This window comes from Alosa alosa, chromosome 17, assembly GCF_017589495.1.
Source record: "Alosa alosa isolate M-15738 ecotype Scorff River chromosome 17, AALO_Geno_1.1, whole genome shotgun sequence".
Classification (NCBI taxonomy): Eukaryota; Metazoa; Chordata; class Actinopteri; order Clupeiformes; family Clupeidae; genus Alosa; species Alosa alosa.
The window spans coordinates 16,645,451-16,667,950 of NC_063205.1; the positions used below are offsets into that span (position 1 = coordinate 16,645,451).

Sequence of the window (22,500 nt, forward strand, 5' to 3'; positions counted from 1 at the left end):
CATGTTAACCATAGACAAACAAAGCCTCTTTAGGCGTCCCTCTACTCCCTTCAGTGCACAGAGAATGCACAAAATAATTGGCCGGTAGCTGTGCTCATCACTTTTGATGTCTCCTGATTGGTTGGTACAGACCATGTTGAGATTTTGGAGTCTGATAAAAGGGCCCAGGACAGACAGGGTTTTTTTACCCCCCATCGAGCTTCTGCTTTTATTACAGCTATCATCCATCCGAAAAGTACATCTTTACAGTCTTCCTGAGATTTTTCTTTTCCTCAAATGACAGACATTTATCTCAACAGCAAAATAAATGAGGCCTTAAAGCCTAATGACTTCTTTTATAGTTTTAATAGGCGTGGAAGATAGTGAGTGTCTGGCAGACAGTAGCAAGGCTGTGGTTAATCTATGCAGGTCCGTCCTCCACTCTTTTGCTGTCACTCACTGGTGTGTGTGTGTGTGTGTGTGTGTGTGCTAGCACAGTAGCCATTTGTCACACCCGCTCATAGATAGATAGATAGATAGATAGATACTTTATTGATCCTCAAGGGGAAATTCATTCTGTAGCTACAAAGATGAATCTGCTTTTGTGTTGCATACCGACACACACTCACACACACACACACACACACACACACACACACACACACACACACACACACACACACACACACACACCTCTCCCTCTGTCTGATCGGCCATTAAAATCATGATATTGATGTCCCGGCGGAGTTGAGTAAACCCTCCAGCGGTATGGCACAGAAATCGGAGGGAAATCCCCTCCACGCCTAGACGGTCCTGATGGTTGAGGGCGCTGGCGGATGCTGTCATTGTGTTCTAATCACACCATTACACGCCACACTTTTGCTTCATCTCCTAACTGTGGCCAGGGAGACGAGCGGAGAGGAGCGCACCGTGTCTGTGTCTCGCTTTAAAGCCGGCAGATGTGGAATTCATGCCAGCGTCTCCACAGCCACAAATCCAATTCACTTTCATCAGGAACTTTATGCGTGTGTGAGAGAGACATAGCATCTGTGTGTGTGTGTGTTTCAGAGAGATATCATCTGTCTGTGTGTCGGTGGGTGTGCGTGTGTGTGTGTGTGTGTGTTTGTGTCTATATTTGTGTTTCTGTGGTGTCTGTATGAATGTTTGAGAAAGATAGCGTGTGTGTGTGTGTGTGTGTGTGTGTGTGTTTGTGTGTGTTCATCTGTGTGTGTGTGTGTGTGTGTGTGTGTGTGTGTGTGTGTGTGTGTGTGTGTGTGTGTTTGTGTGTCTGTGTGTGTGTGTGTGTGTGTCTGTGTGTGTGTATGTGTACAGTATGTGTGTGTGAGAGAGAGAGAGAGGGAAAGAGAAAGAGAGTCTAATGTTTGAGGCATGCTAGACCAGATTGCAGGAGCTTGTCAGAAGTTGTCTTTGGCAGGCGTTCTGGGTTATAATTAAGATGGTATTCCCGGGAACACCGTTTCGCTCAGAACTATTATTAAACTTGGCAGGATGGAAGAGACAGTCCTCCAAAGCAGGTAAAGGCTTATTTTAGACACTGACGATTTAGACATGCCATGCAGCTCTGGAAGAAGTGGTATAAATAAAATCTCAACTCCTCATGAAAAGCCATGCACAAAATACTTGGTGTGTGTGTGTCTCTGTGTGCGTGTGTGTTTGTGTTTGTCACTTTTGCTGTTTGCTGTAGTAAAATGTTAGAAGCTATTTCTAATGAAACTAATTTAGTCTGTATCTCCCACAAGTTGGATGCTGAGGAAAAGGAGAACTTTTCCCCCCTTCACTATCCTGATGAGAAACTACTTCCAAACAAAACTCAATTAGACAGTAATGAAGCGACTGGTGTTTGATCACAGCAGGCAAAATCACCAGCTCGCTGAGATTTCTTCAAGAAAGAATGTCAGAAGAGAGAGAGAGAGAGAGAGGAGGAGGAAAAACACAACCTGCGTTGTCTAAGAATAGTGACCGCAGCTTAGCCGATTATTCAGTCTCTCTCTTTCTCTTTCTCTCTCTCTCGGGAAAAAAAGAGAAAAACAAAGAGGCATCTCTCGCCTCGTCCTGCCTGCAGCGATAATCACGTGTCATTGCTCACGACAGGCCTAATTACTGTTGTCATCTGTTACCGCTGGCAACCGGATTAGAACTGTTTGCCGCACGCTCCAGGTGACAAAGGAATGAGAGAGAGAGAGAGAGAGAAAGAGAGAGATAGGAAAGAGGGAAAGAGAGAGAGAGTTGGAGTGGTGGGGAATGGGAGGGTGATGCTTTTCAGTTTCAGCATAATAATAGTAATCATCTTGGTTCCTGTGCGCAGATTTCATATTAGCAGCAGTCCAAAGACCATGAAGGCATAACGAGAGCTCCTGTAAGTTGTTTAAGTTGAAGCGGAGGAAATAACCTTTTTTTGTAGGAGGTATACGAAACTCCGGTAAATATTTTGAGCAAGGAGGAAAAGTTTAAGCGGGTTGGATGAGGTCGTTTGATTGTTTGTTTCCTGCTTGGCATGGCATTCCCCCCCTAGCCATACCCAGCTGTGAGAGAGCAGATGATGTAATGCTGTTTGGTAATAGCCAACTGTTATGATAGACTGATGTTGTCTGTGGCTTGATTGTCATTGGTCCACAGATCGTAGCCTTACGGGAGCAGAATGCCCACATCCAGAGGAAGGTGGCATCAGGAGATGGTGGAGAGGACCTGCTGGAGGGCACAGATGCTGGGCAGAAGGTGCATGGCAAGGTGGGTAAACCAGGCATGGAAGATGTCTGTCTGTCTGTCTGTCTGTCTCTCTGTATGTCGTTATGCCCGCCTGTACTGTCTATCTGTCTGTCGGTTTATGTATGTATTTAGGTAGGTATGTAGGTATGTACTGTAAGTGTACATGTATGTTGGTTGGTCTCTTCTCGGTTATATAAGTTCCTGATCTGTGTCTGTGTTGGGGTACCATCCTCCTTAGTTCACAAAATTCAAATCGATTGCAGTTTGAAATTGCATTTTGTCTGCAGTTTGTCACCGACATTACCCACCATTTAAACCGATTGCCGCAGAGCACACAAAACAGCAATATATCCCCACATACTAAATCCTGCTCCCCATGGCGTAAACTACTCTAAACAGAGCCCAGACACAGGCACTCAACCAAGCACAAAACCAAACAAGCACCTGAAGTCTAATGAGCTGCAATTATTTCACTTTAGTGTGTCCCTTTCTGCCTTGTCAGGAGTGATGCATTGTGTTTGATCCTCAGCAAATTACCCCAAAAAGTCCAGACTCAACTGCCTCAATTCAGCCACATTGAAAGTTTGATTAACCAGACAGTCGGTATGTGATGATGTGCCAAGCCCTTCCCTCTCTCTCTCTCTCTCTCTCTCTCTCTCTCTCTCTCTCTCTCTCTCTCTCTCTCTCTCTCTTTTTCTCTCTCTCTGTCTCTCTGGGGTCCAAAGACAACTCCTTTATTGGCCCGACCCAAACGAATCTCTGCTCACTCTCCGAGGCAGACCAAGGCAATCATCTTTTAGAGAGCGCAAGTGTTGGCTGTGTGAGTGGCTGTTTAGGATGTTGGTGCAGCCACTGAGGCCAAGAGCTGTCTGTCGGTCTGGCAGTGAAAGTAACAGCCGAGAGGAGGGGGTGATGGACATTAGAAAAGTTTAGAAATAATACAGAGAGTTTGCTGTGTGAGTTAGTGTGTGTGTGTGCATGCATTGATAGGTGCTTGCATGTGTGTGTGTGTGTATGTCTTTTGCGTGTCTCTTGTGTTGCTTGTTGCGTGTTTGTGTGGGTGTTTGTGTTTGTGAGTGACTGCATGCATTGAATGAAAGGATTGGTGTGTGACTCTGTGTTGTGATTGCGTATGTGTGTGTGTGTCTGTCTGTGTCTGTCTGTGTGTGTGTGTGTGTGTGTGTGTGTGTGTGTGTGTGTGTGTGTGTGTGTGTGTGTGTGTGTGTGTGTGTGTGACTGATGTGGCTAATTTAGTGACGCAGGGCCAGGGTCTGCTGAATCTCTGATCAAAGAGTAGAGGGGCCTAATTAGACCAAGCACACACAAATGGATGGCTGTGGATGAGCAGCTGGCACACACACAAACACACACACTCTCACACACACACACACACACACACACACACACACACACACACACACACACACACACACACACACACACACACACACATACACACAGTCATACAGAGGTTCACCTCCACAAACATAAACACGCATGCACGCACACACACACACACACACACACACACACACACACACACACACACACACACACACACACACACACACACACACACACACACACCAATAAAGGATACATCTGCAGTCACACACATGTAAGCATCTACACAGCACAAAAACATAGTGTTGTGTTTTTGAAGCTGCTGGTCTTGTTCTTTATGAAGTGAGTTTATCATCCTGGCTGAGAGAGAGAGAGAGCGTGTGTGCGCACTCAAGGGCTCTCCTAAATTAAATTTGGCTGCGCCCGAGCCTTGAGCGTTTAAATTTACTGTGGGGTAAACACGCCCGTCTAGCCGCCTCCATGAGGGGGATCTGAATCACGGCCTCAGCCCAACACGCTACAACTCTCCATGGGCAGGATTTACAAGAAGTGGATCCCCCAGCTCCACCACGGCTTTATATCTCAGCTAATGTCTGCACACATCCACTTTAAGAGCTACAGGCCCTTTAACAGCTGCGCTGTTAGCTATTGTTAAGGCAGTCTTTAGATTGATGAAGTGTATAAGGCTGCAGGGATGTAATATTTTAGAATTATTTTCTGTGTGAGTTAGGGTGGGTCTTGAAATTTTATTCGATTTCAAAAGTTTATTGATATGGCACAAAGTTCTGGTGTTGTTAAAGCATGTATAGAGAGATAGAGAGAGAAGGTCGGCACACTGTGGGCTACAAAAATATACTTTATTTATATCTAAAAAAGCCAAAGTTTTCAATGTCACAGGATCTTAATGTTAAAGCATGTATAGACATAATTATATATCAACAAAAATAATAACACCACAAGGGTCTTTGCATTGATAAAGCATGTATAGAGAAATGCATAGATTATAATAATAATAATGATAATAATTATTCTCTCTCTGTCTGTGTGTGTGTGTGTGTGTGTGTTTGTGTGTGTGTGTGTGTGTGTGTGTGTGTGTGTGTGTGTGTGTGTTTGTGTGTGTGTGCCCCACAGCGTCTGTCCAATGGCTCGATGGAGTCGGCGGACGAGGCAGGCCAGGTGGTGGAACTGCAGGAGCTGCTGGAGAAGCAGAACTACGAGCTGGCCCAGATGAAGGACCGCATGTCCTCACTGTCGTCGCGCGTCTCCGAGGTGGAGCAGGAGCTGGAGACCGCCCGCAAGGACCTCATCAAGTCCGAGGAGATGTGCAACAAGTACCAGCGCGACATCAAGGAGGTGAGCAGACAGGTGGGACAAACGCACAGTGTGTGTGTGGGGCTCATGTGACAGAGGACATGTAGACAAGCTCTACATGATCTCAAGTCCAAGATCTCTCACACACACATGCACACATACATGCATTGTTGAACATATATACATTTATATATATATATATATATACAAGTCCAAGATCACACACACATACATGCATCCTTGAACATATATACATATATATGCATATATATATATATATATATGCATACTCTCCATGCTGGTGTAGTGGTTAGGAAACTAGGGCTTCCTAGTTGAGGGCCAGAATGTTGTTGGTTTGTTTCCCAGTTGGCACTGATGTGCCCTTGCTCAAGGTGCTTCCTCCAGGGAGAATTGGTTTTCTGTTAAGTCCCCCTGGATAAGGGTGTCAGATGGATACATTACAAAATAAAAGAGTTGAAACAACTCATTTACAGATGGGTTCACGGTAACACATGACTGTTGAGTTGAGTCAGAAACTATAGGAGAGAGAGTGTAAACTTAAGTACTGCACACTCAAACAAAAGTATGTATTAAACACGCTAATGTAACAGTATGTTACATTGAACCTAATGCATCAAGTACTATATTACTGTAAGGAAATAGTAGTTTAGCTGTAGGTGTGGTTTCAGATCCCAGTCTGTGCTGGTGTATCTGATCATAGGTGGCCATGCAGTGCTGACATGAGGCAGAGTCAGTCACCCAGCATGGCTCCAGCATGGAACTAGACCCAGCTGCTGTCAGACTCCAGCCCAGTGGAGGCTCACAGCGGGGGGCCTTCTACCCAGCCGATCGCCCCCCTGGCTGGCTGGCCAGGTGCAGGACACCTGGGCCTCCGTCTGCACACGACCCCTTCATCACACACGCCCTCTATAGTACATGCTCAAGAACATCACTTATCTATAAGTATAAATGCAAAATATAGATATCTATAATCTATAAGTACTGTAATTCAATGAGTACAAAAGGAGACACTAATTTCAGTTGACTGTAAGTGTACTTCATGTATTTAGTGTGCTTTTACTTATGTGCTTTTTAATGCAACAAATGGGTCAATCTGTTAAGTCATTAACTTTCTGTTTGTTAACTGTATGTTTGCATGCATGTTTGTATGTATGTGAGTGTGTGTGTATGGGTGCATCTGTGTCTGTGTGGTATCTGTGGTGTGGTGTGGTGTGTGTGTGTGTGTGTGTGTGTGTGTGTGTCTGTGTGTTTGTCTTTGCACAGGCGATGTGTCAGAAAGAGGACATGGAGGAGCGCATCGTCACGCTGGAGAAGCGCTACCTGAGTGCCCAGCGCGAGTCCACCTCCCTCCACGACATCAGCGACAAGCTGGAGAACGAGCTGGCCAATAAGGAGGCTTTCCTCAGACAGGTTAGCGCCCCATTGGTTAAGCCTCCTGCGGACAAAAAGTTCTAGAATTTTCCAAAATGTCATAAACAGCATTGTGACTCAGAGGAAGAAGTCTCTTCATCTCTGATGTTTTGATCGGCTGTAATTGGTGGTTGCATGAGTGTGTTTTCGATTGAAGACGTATCTTCTTTAAAGGGCAATGATTTGGAAATGGCAGGCTTTGTTGCAAACCTCTTATGCTCTCCTCTCTGTAAAAATTAAGTTCAGGATATTTATCTTTGATGGTTGTTTTCATATGAGAGAACATCGTGACTTGTCCTGTGATAAGGCCTTACAACAAGCAGAGAGGGCAAGTGTGTGTGTGTTTCTGAAATAATAACACACCACAAACATCCTGGGTATTGTGTGTGTGTGTGTGTGTGTGTGTGTTGTGTTTAGATGGAGGAGAAGAACAGACAGCTGCAGGAACGTCTGGAGCTTGCGGAACAGAAGCTGCAACAGACCATAAGGAAAGCAGAGACACTACCTGAGGTGGAGGCTGAACTCGCACAGAGGATAGCTGCACTCACAAAGGTAACACACACACACACACTCAAACATACATACACACACACACACATACACACACACACACACACACACACACACACACACACACACACACACACACACACACACACATGCAAGTACATGCACACACAACGAAATGTACACACTGAATCACAAACATAAAATAGTAATTGCTCTCTCTCTCTCACACACACACACACACACATGAATGCACACAGAAACACACACACACACACACACACACAGTCACAAACACATTAAAAGCACAAATCTTCTTTATTATCCGTGATATTATCGTCTGTGACACTTGGTCTCCTGTCTGAGCAGTTTTGGTCTAAGCACCCCTGCCTGACTTTGGGATTCATATTAGCTGTGCTTTTTTAGCTGCACCTGTCTCACAAACACACACACACAGATACACAACCACATACGCACACACATACATACAAACACAATCACACACTGGCTAGTCTCTGCTTTAAGGACATTTGGACTTGCTACAGCTGTACTCGTCCTCAGTCTCGTAAACACACACACACATACACACACACACATACACAATCCTACTGGCTGGAGTCTGGTCATCTGTAGCCAGCTGACCTGTCCTCTGGGGGAATCCCCAGCCAAGTGAAGTCGGTCGGTTCAGCTGAGGAGCTGTGTGTGTGTGTGTGTTTACTCTGACTCGTGGCAAGTCTCTCACGTCACTCTCTCTGGCGCTGGCCTGTGCCGACTCCAACTCACTGAACTGCTTAAAAAAAGCCAAGCATGTGAAACAATGGAAAATGCACCGTATTCTCACTGGCTCGTGAAAGCCAAATCACTGATCCCACATCGGATCTGAACACCAGATGTTTAAACAACACACAGCATTAGGGCTTTTTGAACATACATTATTCACTGCCATACCATGTCGTTATCAGACCCATACATTATTCCTCACTTCAAATGAGACCAGAAGCACTGAACTCCTACAGTATAATTCACTTACCAACTCCATCACTGTTGTAAATGCCTATGTGTTCTTCCTGTGTCATTAACTCATGTTTTTCATATGTAATATGCCCTCCCCCTCTCTCTCTATGGGACTCTGTTAGTCTGATATGGAAGCTAAACTCCAGGACATGACCGCCACCCTTAGGAAGGTAGACTCACAAGAAAGCTGGTGTCTCACACCAACACAGAAATAGAGCTTTATCTCCCTCAAATCTCCTCCACCGTGCTGTTCAATGGCTGCCTCTTTCTTTCAATCAACTTGATCTTTCCTGTTGGTCTCTGGGTTCAAGCATTCAGCAGATGTTACTCCATCCGGCTGTGGGTCTTCATTTTCTATTTCCCCAGTGCTAATAGTGGACTTTCTTGAGGCGCAATAACTGACTTGGCTGTTGATCACAACCAGCTGTTTTTCCCTCTGCTTCTGGACTACCTGCTAGCTGCTAAATGCTGTCTCTCCCTATCTGCCTATACTGACAAATTAGCTCTTTGATTCATAGCTTTCCATTTTCAATGCTTGGCTGAACATTGCAAAAGTACATGGAATACTGACTCACAGCTGTCAATAGATGCCAATTGCTGATGAGATTTCGGGACACATGAAATGCATTTAAACTAATTACATGTATGCAAGTGTTTTTTTTTTTTTTCAATTTGAGCCAGCAATAATAATGGATGTGCTGCATAATGTATGTATAGTGTTTGCTTCTCTTATAGATTGGCCAAGAGTAGCAGGCTGAGATTTTTCTCATTTCTTGGTGAAAGAGGAAACATAGAAAGAAAATGTACTTATTGCAGTTGTTTCAAGTGTAAACAGCATCTGTTGTTGGGATATTGCACAAGCCATGTTTTTCTTTGTTTGCACTTGAAACAAGTGTATTAAATCTATTGTTTGTTATAGCATTTGGACACAGAGTACAACTGCCTCTTCTCTTTTCCTAATTTTCTTCATTCTTTGTTTCTCTCCCCCACTTTGTCTCTGTCCTTACACTTCTTACTTTTCTATTTCCCACTGCCTCTTGTTCTCTCTCTCTCTCTCTCTCATTTCTCTTTCCCTCGTTTCCAGGCGGAGGAGCGCCACGACAGCATAGAGGAGAGGATGAGGCACCTGGAGGGTCAGCTGGAGGAGAAGAACCAGGAGCTGCTGAGAGTGGGTCTCCCTTAGGACTCACACACACACACACACACACACACACACACAAACACTCATAAAGTTCCTCTCCAGAGTGCAAGAATAGTTCATCCATGTCCCCTTTTGATACATGGCCTGAGCAAAGCGTGTGCATGCATACACACATTCACAAAGACACTCACACACTCACACACACACACACACACACACTCACACACACGTTTCTAAAGTACATACGCAGACTCAGTTGAGTACACATTTACACATCCTTAAACACATGCACTCTTATGAAACATCCATTAATCCAGACACACCATGTGGAATCAGAGTGCACTGTCTGAACTCATGCATGAGAGATGTGTCTCAGAAGCAGTTGCTGGATTAGTTTGAGGGCATTCTGATAGTGTTCTAGTGTTAAAACAGTGTCTCTTAAATACTAGTCAACTTTGACTTTATTATTGTGTGACTTGCACATTTTATCTAAGTTAGAGGCAGATTGTACATAGTGCATTCAAAATGAATGAATTTTGAGAGCACACCTGAAGTATGGGGGAGAACACAAACAGGACATACCTGTAGAGAGCAGGCGTAGCAGGACGTTGAGTGTGTCTGATCGGCATGTCACAGAAATGTAAACAAATGTATGTTTTTTATTCATTCGACATGGTACATAGGCCATCATACATGAAGTACATAGGACATAATGACTGTTAGTGTCCTGTCAGTGTTTCACAGAAGCTGTTTGTGTGTGTGTGTGTGTGTGTGTGTGTGTGTGTGTGTGTGTGTGTGTGTGTGTGTGTGTGTGTGTGTGTGTGTGTGTGTCCCCTCAGGCTCGTCAGAGAGAAAAGATGAACGAAGAACACAACAAACGTCTGTCAGACACGGTGGACCGGCTCCTCACCGAATCCAACGAGAGGCTGCAGCTGCACCTGAAGGAGAGGATGGCTGCCCTGGAGGAGAAGGTGGGTCCTTATTCAGCTACATTTAGTCAAAGGTCCTTCAGTTTAAAACATTTTAAAATTACCTAGAAATATGTGAAGAAACAACTATCTGGACATAATGTCAAAAACACTTATGCTCTGTGTTGCCCAGGTGTCTACTGAAGTTTGTATGCAAATCATTGCATGCTAACCAGATGGCCTGGCTCTCTTGTAGTATCACTTACTGTATTAGCACGTTAGCAGTTCAATGAAATAATGCAGTGGCTGTGTGCGAGACAAATCAAAGAACGGCACTTTTAACATTCAACATAGAGTATGCTCCATTGATCCAATACACAGAAACATAGACAGAAACATAGACAAACAACTAAAAAAAGGGAATCAGGTGAGTTGGGATACAAGCTGGTATTTCTATAAAACAAATAAAGCAATAAAGCCAATAATAGATTTACATAGGGCCCCTAGACTATGTTTTTATCTATTTGAATGGTCTAATATGTTTTTCCCCGCACCGCTCAGAACGTTTTGATACAGGACTCGGAGAGCTACCGGAAACAGCTGGAAGACTCCATCCATGAAAAAGTAAGTTTGGCAAACACAGGCATGGAGGAAACATTGTGGTGATCCCACATTTATTATTATTTTTAACAAAATGTCATATTGATTTGTGTGATTTGTTACTGATTTATTGGCCTTGCTATTGGAGGGGATGAAGACAAACATGGCCCAAATTAACATTGCGAGCCAGCTGGGAATGCTTAGAGAGCTACATGTAGAGAGTTGTTTTTATAACATCATGTTTGTTCCAGTCTCACCTGGCAGAGGAGATCGACAAGCTGCGCTCCGAGCTGGACCAGTTCAGACAGCGGGCTGGGTCCCTCACAGAACCAACCCTGTCACGGTGAGAGACAAAGACGAAAAGATGGAAGGGCAGAAAGAAAGAGGACAGAAAAACAGAGAGAAAAGGAGAGAGAGAGATAAAGAAGAAGAAAAAGGAAGGAAAACAGAGAGGAGAGACAAAAAGAGAAAAAAAAAGAAAGAATGAGTGATGAAGAATTGAAGAGGCAGAGAGAGTGCAGCCAACGACCACTTACCCTAGCAGTCCATGTGGGAACATTTGTATTGTTTATGTCATAAGTTCGGCATGAGTTGAGTTAGAATGTTGATGAAATCTGACCAGAGCAGCTGCATTATTCAATACTTTTATTTATCAGCTTTGTCTGAATATCACTGAGTCCATCTGTTGCTAGTTGAAATATCAGCCCCTTCCCACTTTACATTTGATTGTTTTCATTGGCATTGTTTGTCATTCTTTACTCGTCGTTTCTCTTTCTGTCTTGTTCTCTTTCTGTCTTGTTCTCTCGCTCTTACTCTCTCCTCCTTTTCCTTCTCTCTCTCTTTCTCTCTGTCTCTCCATCTCTCGGTCTTGTCCCAGATCTCATCTGGACACATCGGCAGAGCTGCGCTTCTCGCTGGGCTCTCTGGCGGAGACGCAGTCGGATCACTACAGGTCAGCAAAGGTCATCCGCAGGCCGCGCCGGGGTCGCCTGGGGCTGCGGCGCGACGAGCAAAAGGTGAGGTCCTCTCTCTGGAGGAACAGGCCGCTGCACTTGCATGTGAAGGGTTTCTTATTCTGAAGAATATTCTGTAGAGTCTAGATATTTAAATCAAGATAGTTCCCAGAGAGAGAGAGAGAGAGATTCTACTTCATTTCAATCGGCAAAGAATCGGCAAAATACTCAGATGTATAAAAAAGGTAGAGAGAGAGAAAGAATACTTTATGTATCTCCAAAAGAAATTGCAGGACAGACTATGCAAAATGAGACTAATGGACAGTTACCACAAATGTTGCATTTTATCAAACAAGCCTGAAAATAGAGGACAAAGCTGAATTTCTACATTACTGCATTCAGATACACAGACCACACAGACATTTAGTATAATGCATTTCTGATCATTCTGGGAAGTTAGAGGTTTTCTTCTTTGCTAGATTGATGAAAGGATTGTCTCCTTTCATCTTCTGTGTTTTCCTTTGCTCTGCCTTTTCTCCCTTTCTTCCTTCCGATCTCTCCGATTTCTCTTATTTCCTGTCATTTGCTCTCTCTCCACTCTTGCCCTCTCCCCCTCCTCCTACTCTCTCTTTGCTCTTCCCACCCTCTTCCAAGGCTAAAACATTCATAATATTGATTGTACTGTAGTACTTTGCCTCCACCACTACCATTTAATTTTCAGTCCCTGCTTTTACCATGTATAAACATCTTCCATTAGTGTATGTTTGGAAATGTTGTATTGTAGCACTTAAGCCAAGATTGTACCCTGTAATTGTGCAATGTCCCTTTATTCTTGCTTGTGAGTGACCTAAAACTTTGTAAAAGGTTTTTTTTTCTCCAGCATATCTAACCCTCTGGAATAAGAAAATTGGTCATGTAGTATATTCACACAAATTGCATCCTCTAAATTCTTCCTTCACAGCCAGAATATATTTTCCCTGACTATTTCCCAGAAGGGATTTTTCTGTCTGTCTGCCTTCTCATCGTTCTGTATTTCTATCCTCTCTTCTCCCCGTCGTCAGGCAAAGTCTCTGGGCGAGCAAGAGTGGCGTTCGCAGCAGCTGGGCATTTTGGGCGGCCACCCGTTCGAGAGTGACACGGAGATGTCGGATATCGATGACGACGACCGAGAGACCCTCTTCAGCTCCATGGACCTGCTGTCGCCCGGAGGTCACTCCGATGCCCAAACCCTCGCCATGATGCTGCAGGAGCAGCTGGATGCCATCAACAAAGAGATCCGGTCAGTCTGACACTGACATTAAAAAAAAAACACAAAATTACCGCAATAAATGTTTCAAGGTTTCATACTGACATATAATACGGGGAAGGCTCTGAAGGCTCTGTCATTGCCAATGTGCACCCAGAAATGTTTGATATTGCACTATGTAACATTGATTGTTGATTGGGTAAGATTGTAACCCTTTTAGTCAGTTTATGACTAACTGGGTACTGTTGTTGTAGCGCTATATGGCATTGAAGAGGCATTTATATAAATTATTCCAATGTGTTCCTTTAATGCCTTTATTTTGAGTTTGTCAAAATTACAATTGACTGCATGTACACAGTAACAGTAGAACTGTGCACGTACAGTACCTGTACTGTATGACCATATAAGGATATTCTGTAGGTAATGCAGGTCCGTTCTGACAGAGGTTCAGGATGAACAGTGTCTGTGATAATGCTGTGCTGCAATACTCTGAAGATCGTAATGGCCGACATATCAAAGTATATGTATATAAGATGAACGCTGAACGTCTTACCTTGTACTGTATAGTTTTATCACAGCGGTCAACAAATGACAGCTGTCAGCAGCACAAATTTATACATATTAAAAATAGACTGTGTGTAGCTTTGTGGTTGGTTGAAATGACCACGTAGATCTGTAGACGTAGACAGCATTATCTCTGGCGTTCGCTCCCAGTGACTCATTGTCTCCTCCAGTCCCCCTCATCCAGATGGTCTTGGCTCTGGACCTTCGGCTTTAGACACGCAGACACACTCCCTGTAAGTGTGTGTGAGAACAGATCTCACATGTTGAGGCTTTGGCAAAGCATGACACAAGAGGTCTGGTCCATGGCATGATACATCTCCTTTGTCATGGCCGTGACCACTGACTCATTTTGATCCATCATGGAAGAAATACTACACTATGCAGCAATGTGCCACTTTTTAAGGTATGCTTTTCAGCAACTAGTTTAATTCGCCTTATTCACCCGGAGGCCAGAACGAGGCTAAAGGGTACACTTGCCATTACACCTCCAGTCCAGCAGATGGTGGTGGTAATGCACTCCGTTTGCAAACTGCCAAAAAAAAACTCACTGATGAAGGCCAGGCCAGTGAACCCTTCTTCTTTTTTAAATGAACTTTTTTTTTGGCAGTTTGCAAACGGAGTGCATTACCACCACCATCTGCTGGACTGGAGGTGTAATGGCAAGTGTACCCTTTAGCCTCGTTCTGGCCGCCGGGTGAATAAGGCGAATTGGTAACAACCTTAAATTCATTTGGATCGTATGGCCATGTGAACACACAGCCATCCAGGATATGCACTATGGAGTTCTGTGTTCCGGGGAGGGACACAAGGCATAAGTGAAGAAAACCTTCACAGCACAACTTTGCTGACTGTTTTGCATGCCTTTTAGTTTGCTATCTCACTGGTTTTATGAATGCTGATGATCTAGAGTTTTTATAAGATGTCTGTGTGTGATCAATTTCTAATGTATTGGTAAAATTAGGGTATTTGTATCTGTCATCGGTGTTTGTTTGCTCTTGGCTGTTGGTTTTGGAGTCGTGAAGCTAAAACAGAATGTCAGGGTATGTGTTGATTTTCTTTTGACATACTTGTAGGTGTTGTTTCCATAGCATGAATCATGCTGCTGTTTTTGGAAATGCCATTATCGTGACACAAGCTGAGGCAGAGATGTTTTCTCAGCAGTGTAATGTGTTATTAAAGCAGTGCAGTGTTATTAAAGTGTTAGCATATATTTTTGATATGGACGTATTATGCATCTTTATTTGTACTGCAAGGGCCTAAAGGATTCTCAGATTTCACATGGTGTAGTAGGCAATTGAACCGTATACTAAGGCTGTACAGTTGCCTCTGCAGTGTACAATAATTCCCATCACTACCGTGCAATGGAAGAGCTTTGTTTTGGGCCCACTCTGTTTCCCCCTTACCCTGTAAATAGCCTATGACTTTAGTCATTGTACATAACACTTGGTAACTGATCTTGCCAATAGTGTTTGTCCACTGGTGCGATGAATGTGTGCAATTTTGTCACTGTTGTGTTGTCCTAAACTCTTTAAGTGTTACAAGACACAGACGTAGAAGACAAAGGGCTCATTTTGTCACTAGCACTTGAATATTTCCAATATAACATAAAACTGGTGTAAATGATTTTTAACCGACCTGTCTATTCAAGGGGCCTTGTCCTTGAATTCATATTGTTCACTACTAATAATTTATATTATATAACAGTATGGCATACCACACTAGCCTCTCTCTCTCTGAGGCTGATGTAATATGACCTTCAGGCTTCCCCTCTCAAAAAATCTGCTGTCCTTGAATTACATTTTGAATTAAAACAAGATAAGGCCGCACTTTGCATAGTTGAAAAAGGTCTCAGGGCATTTTTATGCTGCCTGATTACCTATCTTATTAACAGTGTTCTTTACTATAGTTCATACTATACTGTCACTCTGTCTCTCTCTTTCTGTCTCTCTCTCCCTCTCTCTCTCTCTTTCTTTATCTCTCTCTGTCTGTCTCAGATTGATCCAGGAGGAGAAAGAGTCTACGGAGTTGCGGGCGGAGGAGATTGAGAACCGCGTGGCCAGCGTGAGTCTGGAGGGCCTAAACCTGGCACGGGTGCACCACCCCGGCACCTCCATCACCGCCTCGGCCACCGCCTCGTCCCTGGCCAGCTCATCCCCGCCCAGCGGACACTCCACTCCCAAACTCACGCCTCGCTCGCCCGCCCGAGACATGGAGCGCATGGGCGTCATGACACTGGTACGCATGTGACGCTCGCGCCACTCTTACTGGGCCTGGCTACTGGAGTTTGTGTGGTTACCTCAGATTGTTAGCTTTTCTGTATCACTCATTCCATCTTTCTTTCTTTCTCTCTCTCTCTTTTTTTCTTTCTCGCTTTTGACTTTATTTCTTTTTATTCCCTTTCTTTCTTTCTGTCTGTCTTTCATTCTTTTGTACTTACTTTCTTTCAGTTTTTCTTTTAGTCTTTTTCTTCTCACTCTCCATCATGGACCAAAAGTGCATTGGCACAGTCCTGTCCTCCACAGCCTTCATGTTGTGCATTCATTAAGGTTATGGCACCCGAACGCCCCGCTGAACCAAAATGGCTGCCAGTAATTCCCTCAGTTTCTCTACCTCCTCATCCACTAATCTTAATGAATGTAGGCTACTGTAATGTAATAGATCATGTCCTGATAGCAGAGATTAACACTGTATTTGTGAAACGAGGGTTATAAAGGCTCATCCAGGAACTGAGGAATATTTATGTCAATATTCAAAAGATCCCCTAGACCTCCTCCTCCTCTTCTTTCTCTCTTTCCCAGTTTTGGGCGGAGGCTCTCCGCGGAGGGCTTCTCTTCCAGAATCAGAGGCCCTTATGTGGGTGTGGACCTCCAGACCTCTTGGGCTCTGGTTTTTATTGATCTGCTTGATAAATGTTGGCTCAGGGAGTGTGCTCTTTTACAAAACAGTCACTATTAGTTTCAATCCCTGCATTGATTGCTGACGGTTTATTCATGAGTGGGGGAAGAGAGTCGCATGGTGAGGAAATGAAAGAGTAGTCACATGTGTTTTTTGACTAAGGCTTTGAATCAGACAAACAAAAACATAAAATAAGAGAAGAAAGCAAGTGCTACCTCCGTTTTTACACTGTCAAGCTAGTTCAGAATTGGTCAGATTTCAAGCTATATGCATTTTAAGGGTGGTTCAAGGCTAGTTTATGCACAAATACAATGTATTGTTTTGTGAATTAAATTGTTTGTTGAGAGAATGTTTTATGAAAATATGGCAATATATTTTTTTTCCAGCCTAGTGACCTGAGGAAACATAGGAGAAAGGTGAGTACACACTCTTAAAATTAAGATCTTTATATTTGTGTTTATGTTTACTTAGCGGACGGCTTTGTCCTAATCCAGGGACTGCAAATGGAAATTAGCTAGTAGCTAAATCTAGTACAAAGCATATGTTCCCTCTATATGATTAATGCATTTTGTACATGGTCCCTGTAAGAAATAATCTATAAATTGTAAATTAAGCTAAACTGTGGACTGTCCATTCCTTCCTGCCAGATCGCAGCAGTGGATGAGGACGGACGAGAGGACAAGGCCACCATCAGGTGTGAGACGTCCCCTCCCGCCACGCCTCGCCAGGTCCGCATGACACACACCTTACCTGCTTCCTCGCACAATGACGCCCGGTGAGTCGATACCACAAGGAGCAACACACACACACACACACACACACACACACACACACACACACACACACACACACAGCAGGTATGTGAACACATCAGTCACACAGTCTGTACAAGCCATCCATATTTAAGGCAGGAATGCATTGTGTATTTGATGTACAGTATCTCTACATCTCGTGTGTTTAATTATGGGTCAGTAGGCCAGGGATGCCTCTGAACAGATGGTGAAACAGAACTGAAAGTTTGTGACTGATGGCTCTCAGTATGGTTCTTGCATCTCACCCTCAGTATGTATGTGTGCATGTGTGTGTGTGTGTGTGTGTGTGTGTGTCACACTTGTTTATGTGTGTTTTTGTTGTTTATGTGTGTGTTTTTGTCTTTATGGCGTGTGTGTGTGTGCGTGTGTGTGTGTGTGTGTGTGTGCATGTGTGTGCATGTAGCCTGGCTCTGGAGACGGACGCGAGTGCCTTGAGTAGCGTAGCCAGCAGTCAGGACTCGCTCCACAAGCAGCCCAAGAAGAAGGGCATCAAGTCCTCCATCGGCCGCCTCTTCGGCAAGAAGGAGAAAGGTCGTCTGGGTCAACTGGGCAAGGAGATGATGGGCCCTGGACAAGGTGACACACACAACTGCACACCCAATGCCCTGGTTATTATATGAATGTGTTAATACAATTCAACCAGGTTAGACAGATCAATAAATCAGATACAGATATTGTGAATGTTAGCTACATTCTCTCTAATTCATAGCTACTTACATTCTAATTCATAGCAATTTAAGTTCTGACATTCCCCAGACAGTTAAAGGTACACTATGCAAGATTTTTTACCCTAATATAACCTTTATGAAGCCACTTTGATGGTAAACAAACTTTTAATAGGGGAATCGTTCACTTAGCATAGCCTTACAGCATAGCTGTAGTGAGTTGCTAATGAGAGAACCAGCCATGCAACTTCAAGAAAAGTTGACCTAAAGAGAAACGTGAAACATTACCTTGTCAGTAGATATAGCTCTTCGGAGATCATTTTTGTCTGTTGTTAATCCTTTGCCTCCACAACAAAAGCATTTTCATTGTGTACAGGGGTACCAAGTCACGAGAAGTTTGCTATTTACAACGGCAGAGTAAAATATAAATATATCACGACTCTAGGGGGAGCTCTACAGTCACCAAAAATACCTGAAGCTGCATAGTGTACCTTTAATTTATTTAGGCTCAATTCTGCAGCACACACACAGCCAATATCTCTCCGCCTCACAGGTCCTACAGCGCCTGCACAATATGGATGTCTGTCTGTCGATAAATGATCGTAATATAACAGTATCCATACCTCAGGGGCTGCTCAGATTGGCTTGTTGCTGTCATTTCTCCAAGTTTTTTGGCAAAAGCCAGGATCGTGGTTTAAAATGAGATATTTCCACTAAAGGTAAAAGTGATGACACTCTGCTTGCTTACAGGAAATTTTTCTGACCCAGAATTGGTTGGCCAGGACATGGGCGTGGGGAAACTGGGCACTCAAGCGGAGAAGGACCGCCGGCTGAAAAAGAAGTGAGTATCCTACAGCAAGGGAACAATTCACCCATACACACAATACGGTCCCATGACCAGCAGACTTCTCATTCCCTCCCTTTAGTCCCCCTGTATAGACCCAGCAAAACCCTCAGTGATGTCTTTATATGCAGAGCCTGTGCAAATACATCTAAAAATACATCTTGCCCTGAGAAATCAATGAGGAGGCATGAATGCCAGGGGAAAACATAAAGTGCGGCGACTAAAGCTGCCAGCTCCCCGAAAGTATAGATTTCACTTCAAGTCTATTAATCTCTGCACAGGCTCGCTGTCAAATTACAGCTCTGTTCTTTTGCCCCCTCCTCACACACACACACTACCCCATTTCCTCTTCTGATGCAAAAACCAAATAGGGAAATAACAAAGTAGGCATACCTGATCCATCGCAGTGCCTTGTAACCAAATCACACTGCCTTAAGTCTCACTTCTGCAGGGATCATACTGCCCAAGCATGTCTTCACAGAGGGTGACGATCCATGCAAATTGTAAACGTGAATGTCTTCCCTAAAGGAATACATCTTATGATTTGTTTTTATTTTTGTTTTGTGTTTCTTTACGTATTGGTGTATTTGTTTATTTAATGTTTTTATGTAACTAACCACTCACTTCCCAACACAGAGGTCATGATCAGGTATTGTGAATGTGTGTGTGTGTGTGTGTGTGTGTGTGTTTGAGAGGGGAAAGGTAGCTGCTTTTTCCACTGACCCCTCTCCACAGTACAGCACGTGTGTATAGCAGTCAGACTCTCTTTGCATCGTGGGATGGATGCTGCTGATGCCTCTGGCAGAGCATGTTGTTTGACTTGCTTGCGGAAAACTGAAATGTTCTCTTTCTTTCACCTTTGCTCTCTCTCTCTTTCTGTCTCCTTCTCTTTCTCTAAGTGTATTTGCTGTTCTCTTTCAACTTCAGTCTCTGACTTGCATTGTGTACCATTGACTTGTGTACTATCTACTATGACTACCTGTCTATCTGTTGACGGCTGTGGTGTTAAGAAAATGTTAATTCGTCCTACTCTGTCTTTCAGTGTTTGTGTGTGTGTTTCTGTGTGCGCGTGTGAGTGAGCATGTTAGTATGTCTAAATGTTTGTGTGTGTGTGTGTGTGTGTTTGTGTAGAGAGCTCTAATGTCAGAGAATATTCTTCATTCATCCTTCACTCTCTATTATATGTGTCTGCATATGTGTATGTATGTGTGTGTGTGTGTGTGTGTGTGTTTGGTTAGTGCTTGTGTGTGTATGTATGTCCATACTTCTTTCCTGCATGCAGTATGATAGTGTTATGGAAGCTGCTGAGTATATTTGGCACTGTTGGAGTTTGGCTCATTGGAAAGAGATGTGTGTGAGTGTTTGTGTGTGTATGTGTGTGTATGGCAGTGTGTTTATGAGTGTGTAGGTTTGTGTGTGGATGTATATGTATGTGTGTGTCAGGTGCAATTTCTGAGCTTGGCTGTTCACCATGCATTGATGAATGGAGTAGAACTGCTTCTGTGTTGTCTGTAAGGCTGACTGTGATTGGATGGCCTAGAAGATGCCCCTCCCTCTCCATAGTCTGACTGTTCTGTTGGAGTGCCTGACACTAGCCAGTTTTTAAGTGCCAAAAAAGAACAATAGCACAATGTAGATTATGATTTTATTTAACAGTTGTGTGCTTTTGTTTCCCATCGATCTCTCTTTCTTTCTCTCTCTCTCTATCTTTCTCTCCCTATCCCTCCTTCTTTCTCTCTCCCTCTCCTTCTATCTCTCTCCTACCTCCTCTCCCTCCTCCATCATATGACAATAACAAGCGGGTAAGTTTGTGTTGGTTCGACTGCTGGACATCTATCTCACTCAGTGCCATGTCCACCTGTCTTTCCGTTTTTGTCCGTCCGTCCTTGTCTCTGTCTGTCTCTCTGTCTGTCTCTCCCTCTCTCTCTCTCTCTCTCTCTCTCTCTCTCTCTCTCTCTTTACATCTCCCTCCTGAACAAGCGTGTCTCCCTCTTGCTGGAGCAAAGCATCATCCGGCACCATTTCCTGTCAACTCTTTCAATCAATCAACTTCCTCTGTCAATCAATCAATCAACTTCCTTTGTCACTCAGTCAGCTTCCTTCCTTCCTTCCTTCCTCCTTCGCTTCACTTCCTCTTCCTCCTACTGCTCAGCATTCATGTCTGAATGTCGTTTCTCCCAACAGTTCCATAGGGGAGACCTCCATGATCTGGAGAAAGAGTGTGTGCCTTCAAATAGCCTGTTTCTCACCACAAACTGGAATGTTGAAGTCTTACCTTCTCCTCTTTTCACTGTGTGTGTGTGTGTGTGTGTGTGTGTGTGGGACAGAGAGAAACAGTGTGTGTGTGCATTTGTGTGTGTATGTGTCAATGACCAGTTATCTGTCGACAATAACCAGCTTCCACCAGCCTGGTTATGGACAATCGTCAAAAACTGTTGCTATTACGGCTGCTATCATTTTTTTTTTTATTGATTTATTTATGTATTTCCTTTTATATTTTTTCTGTCATAACTATTTCCTTCCCCGTTGACTAGCGGATGTATGTTCAGTATCTGTTGGCCTTGCCGTAGCACCTGACCTGAACATATATTGTCCCCACCCCCCTTCCCCTCTCACATGAGAAAGAGCAGGAGAGACTCTGGTGTCGCCTCTCTAACGTCACGCATATACATTCAACAGCATCACAGCAACAGTGTCCATCTGTAATCTGGCCATGCATTGTGTCCGACTCAGTGGGAGTGAATGGCCTTGGTGCGCTGGATGTGGAGTGATTGTCCTCAAGTTGTCCTCAAAGTAGAATAAATTATTGTACTAGCACACACACGCACACACACGCGCACACACACACACACACACACACACACACACACACCCATTAGATACACACACTGCAATGTGCAATGTGCAGAAACACATTTACACACACACACACACTGACTCTCTCTGACAAAGGTGATTCACAGATCTCTCTGCAACACCACAGAACTACCCTCTGTCCTCTTTATGTAAATGTAAAATATTATGATATGCAGTAAACAGGCATATTAATGAGTCTGCTGTCATGACAACAGCTATTCACAGTATGTTTCCTAAAGATGACCTGTGCATTATTCCATACTAAAGAAAAGTGATGATTTTATCCAAAGCAACGCTGCGACAGCAGGTTCGGGATTCAAACCCAGTTAGGGATCTACTTATTAATGCAACAGACAGATATACTGTCTCACCATGTGTCATCTGATTGGTGGTGGCCATCTTTACTCTCGACTTTTCTCAAGTGAGTCGTTGAACAGTGGCAGTTGACCACCAGCAGAATGACCTTGTGAAACTCTTATGGGACTCCTGAATTCACCGACAATGGGAGTAACTTAAGCCACCTACATAATATCTCACAGAGCAGGATTACTCTGTCTTTATCTGGACAACAGCATGTGGCGGAGCTTCAGACTTCACTTAAAGCTTTGTTTTGGATTAGGTCAGAGAGAAAGAGAGCGAAGTCTTCGTTTGGGAGATAACCTCCCGGTTCTCACTGAAGGCAGCGTGTACAGTCCCTGCCCGT

At 43.8% G+C, this 22,500-nt stretch overlaps 1 protein-coding gene across 11 annotated transcripts in view; it reads left to right on the forward strand.

Moving 5' to 3' along the window:
- Positions 1-22,500, forward strand: part of ppfia2 (PTPRF interacting protein alpha 2) — a 193,854-nt gene that overhangs the window by 154,000 nt on the left and 17,354 nt on the right. For 5 of the 11 annotated variants that reach the window (XM_048267988.1, XM_048267993.1, XM_048267992.1 and 2 more), the window contains 16 exons: positions 2,617-2,727; positions 5,182-5,415; positions 6,646-6,792; positions 7,210-7,344; positions 9,398-9,481; positions 10,294-10,425; positions 10,924-10,986; positions 11,214-11,305; positions 11,840-11,978; positions 12,977-13,194; positions 15,720-15,960; positions 17,007-17,036; positions 17,268-17,395; positions 17,836-18,008; positions 18,848-18,938; positions 20,741-20,743. In XM_048267988.1, the coding sequence (XP_048123945.1) occupies positions 2,617-2,727; positions 5,182-5,415; positions 6,646-6,792; positions 7,210-7,344; positions 9,398-9,481; positions 10,294-10,425; positions 10,924-10,986; positions 11,214-11,305; positions 11,840-11,978; positions 12,977-13,194; positions 15,720-15,960; positions 17,007-17,036; positions 17,268-17,395; positions 17,836-18,008; positions 18,848-18,938; positions 20,741-20,743 (2,021 nt within the window). The remainder of the gene's footprint in view (positions 1-2,616; positions 2,728-5,181; positions 5,416-6,645; positions 6,793-7,209; positions 7,345-9,397; positions 9,482-10,293; positions 10,426-10,923; positions 10,987-11,213; positions 11,306-11,839; positions 11,979-12,976; positions 13,195-15,719; positions 15,961-17,006; positions 17,037-17,267; positions 17,396-17,835; positions 18,009-18,847; positions 18,939-20,740; positions 20,744-22,500) is intronic. The other 6 variants (XM_048267991.1, XM_048267997.1, XM_048267999.1 and 3 more) reach the window with 3 other exon arrangements.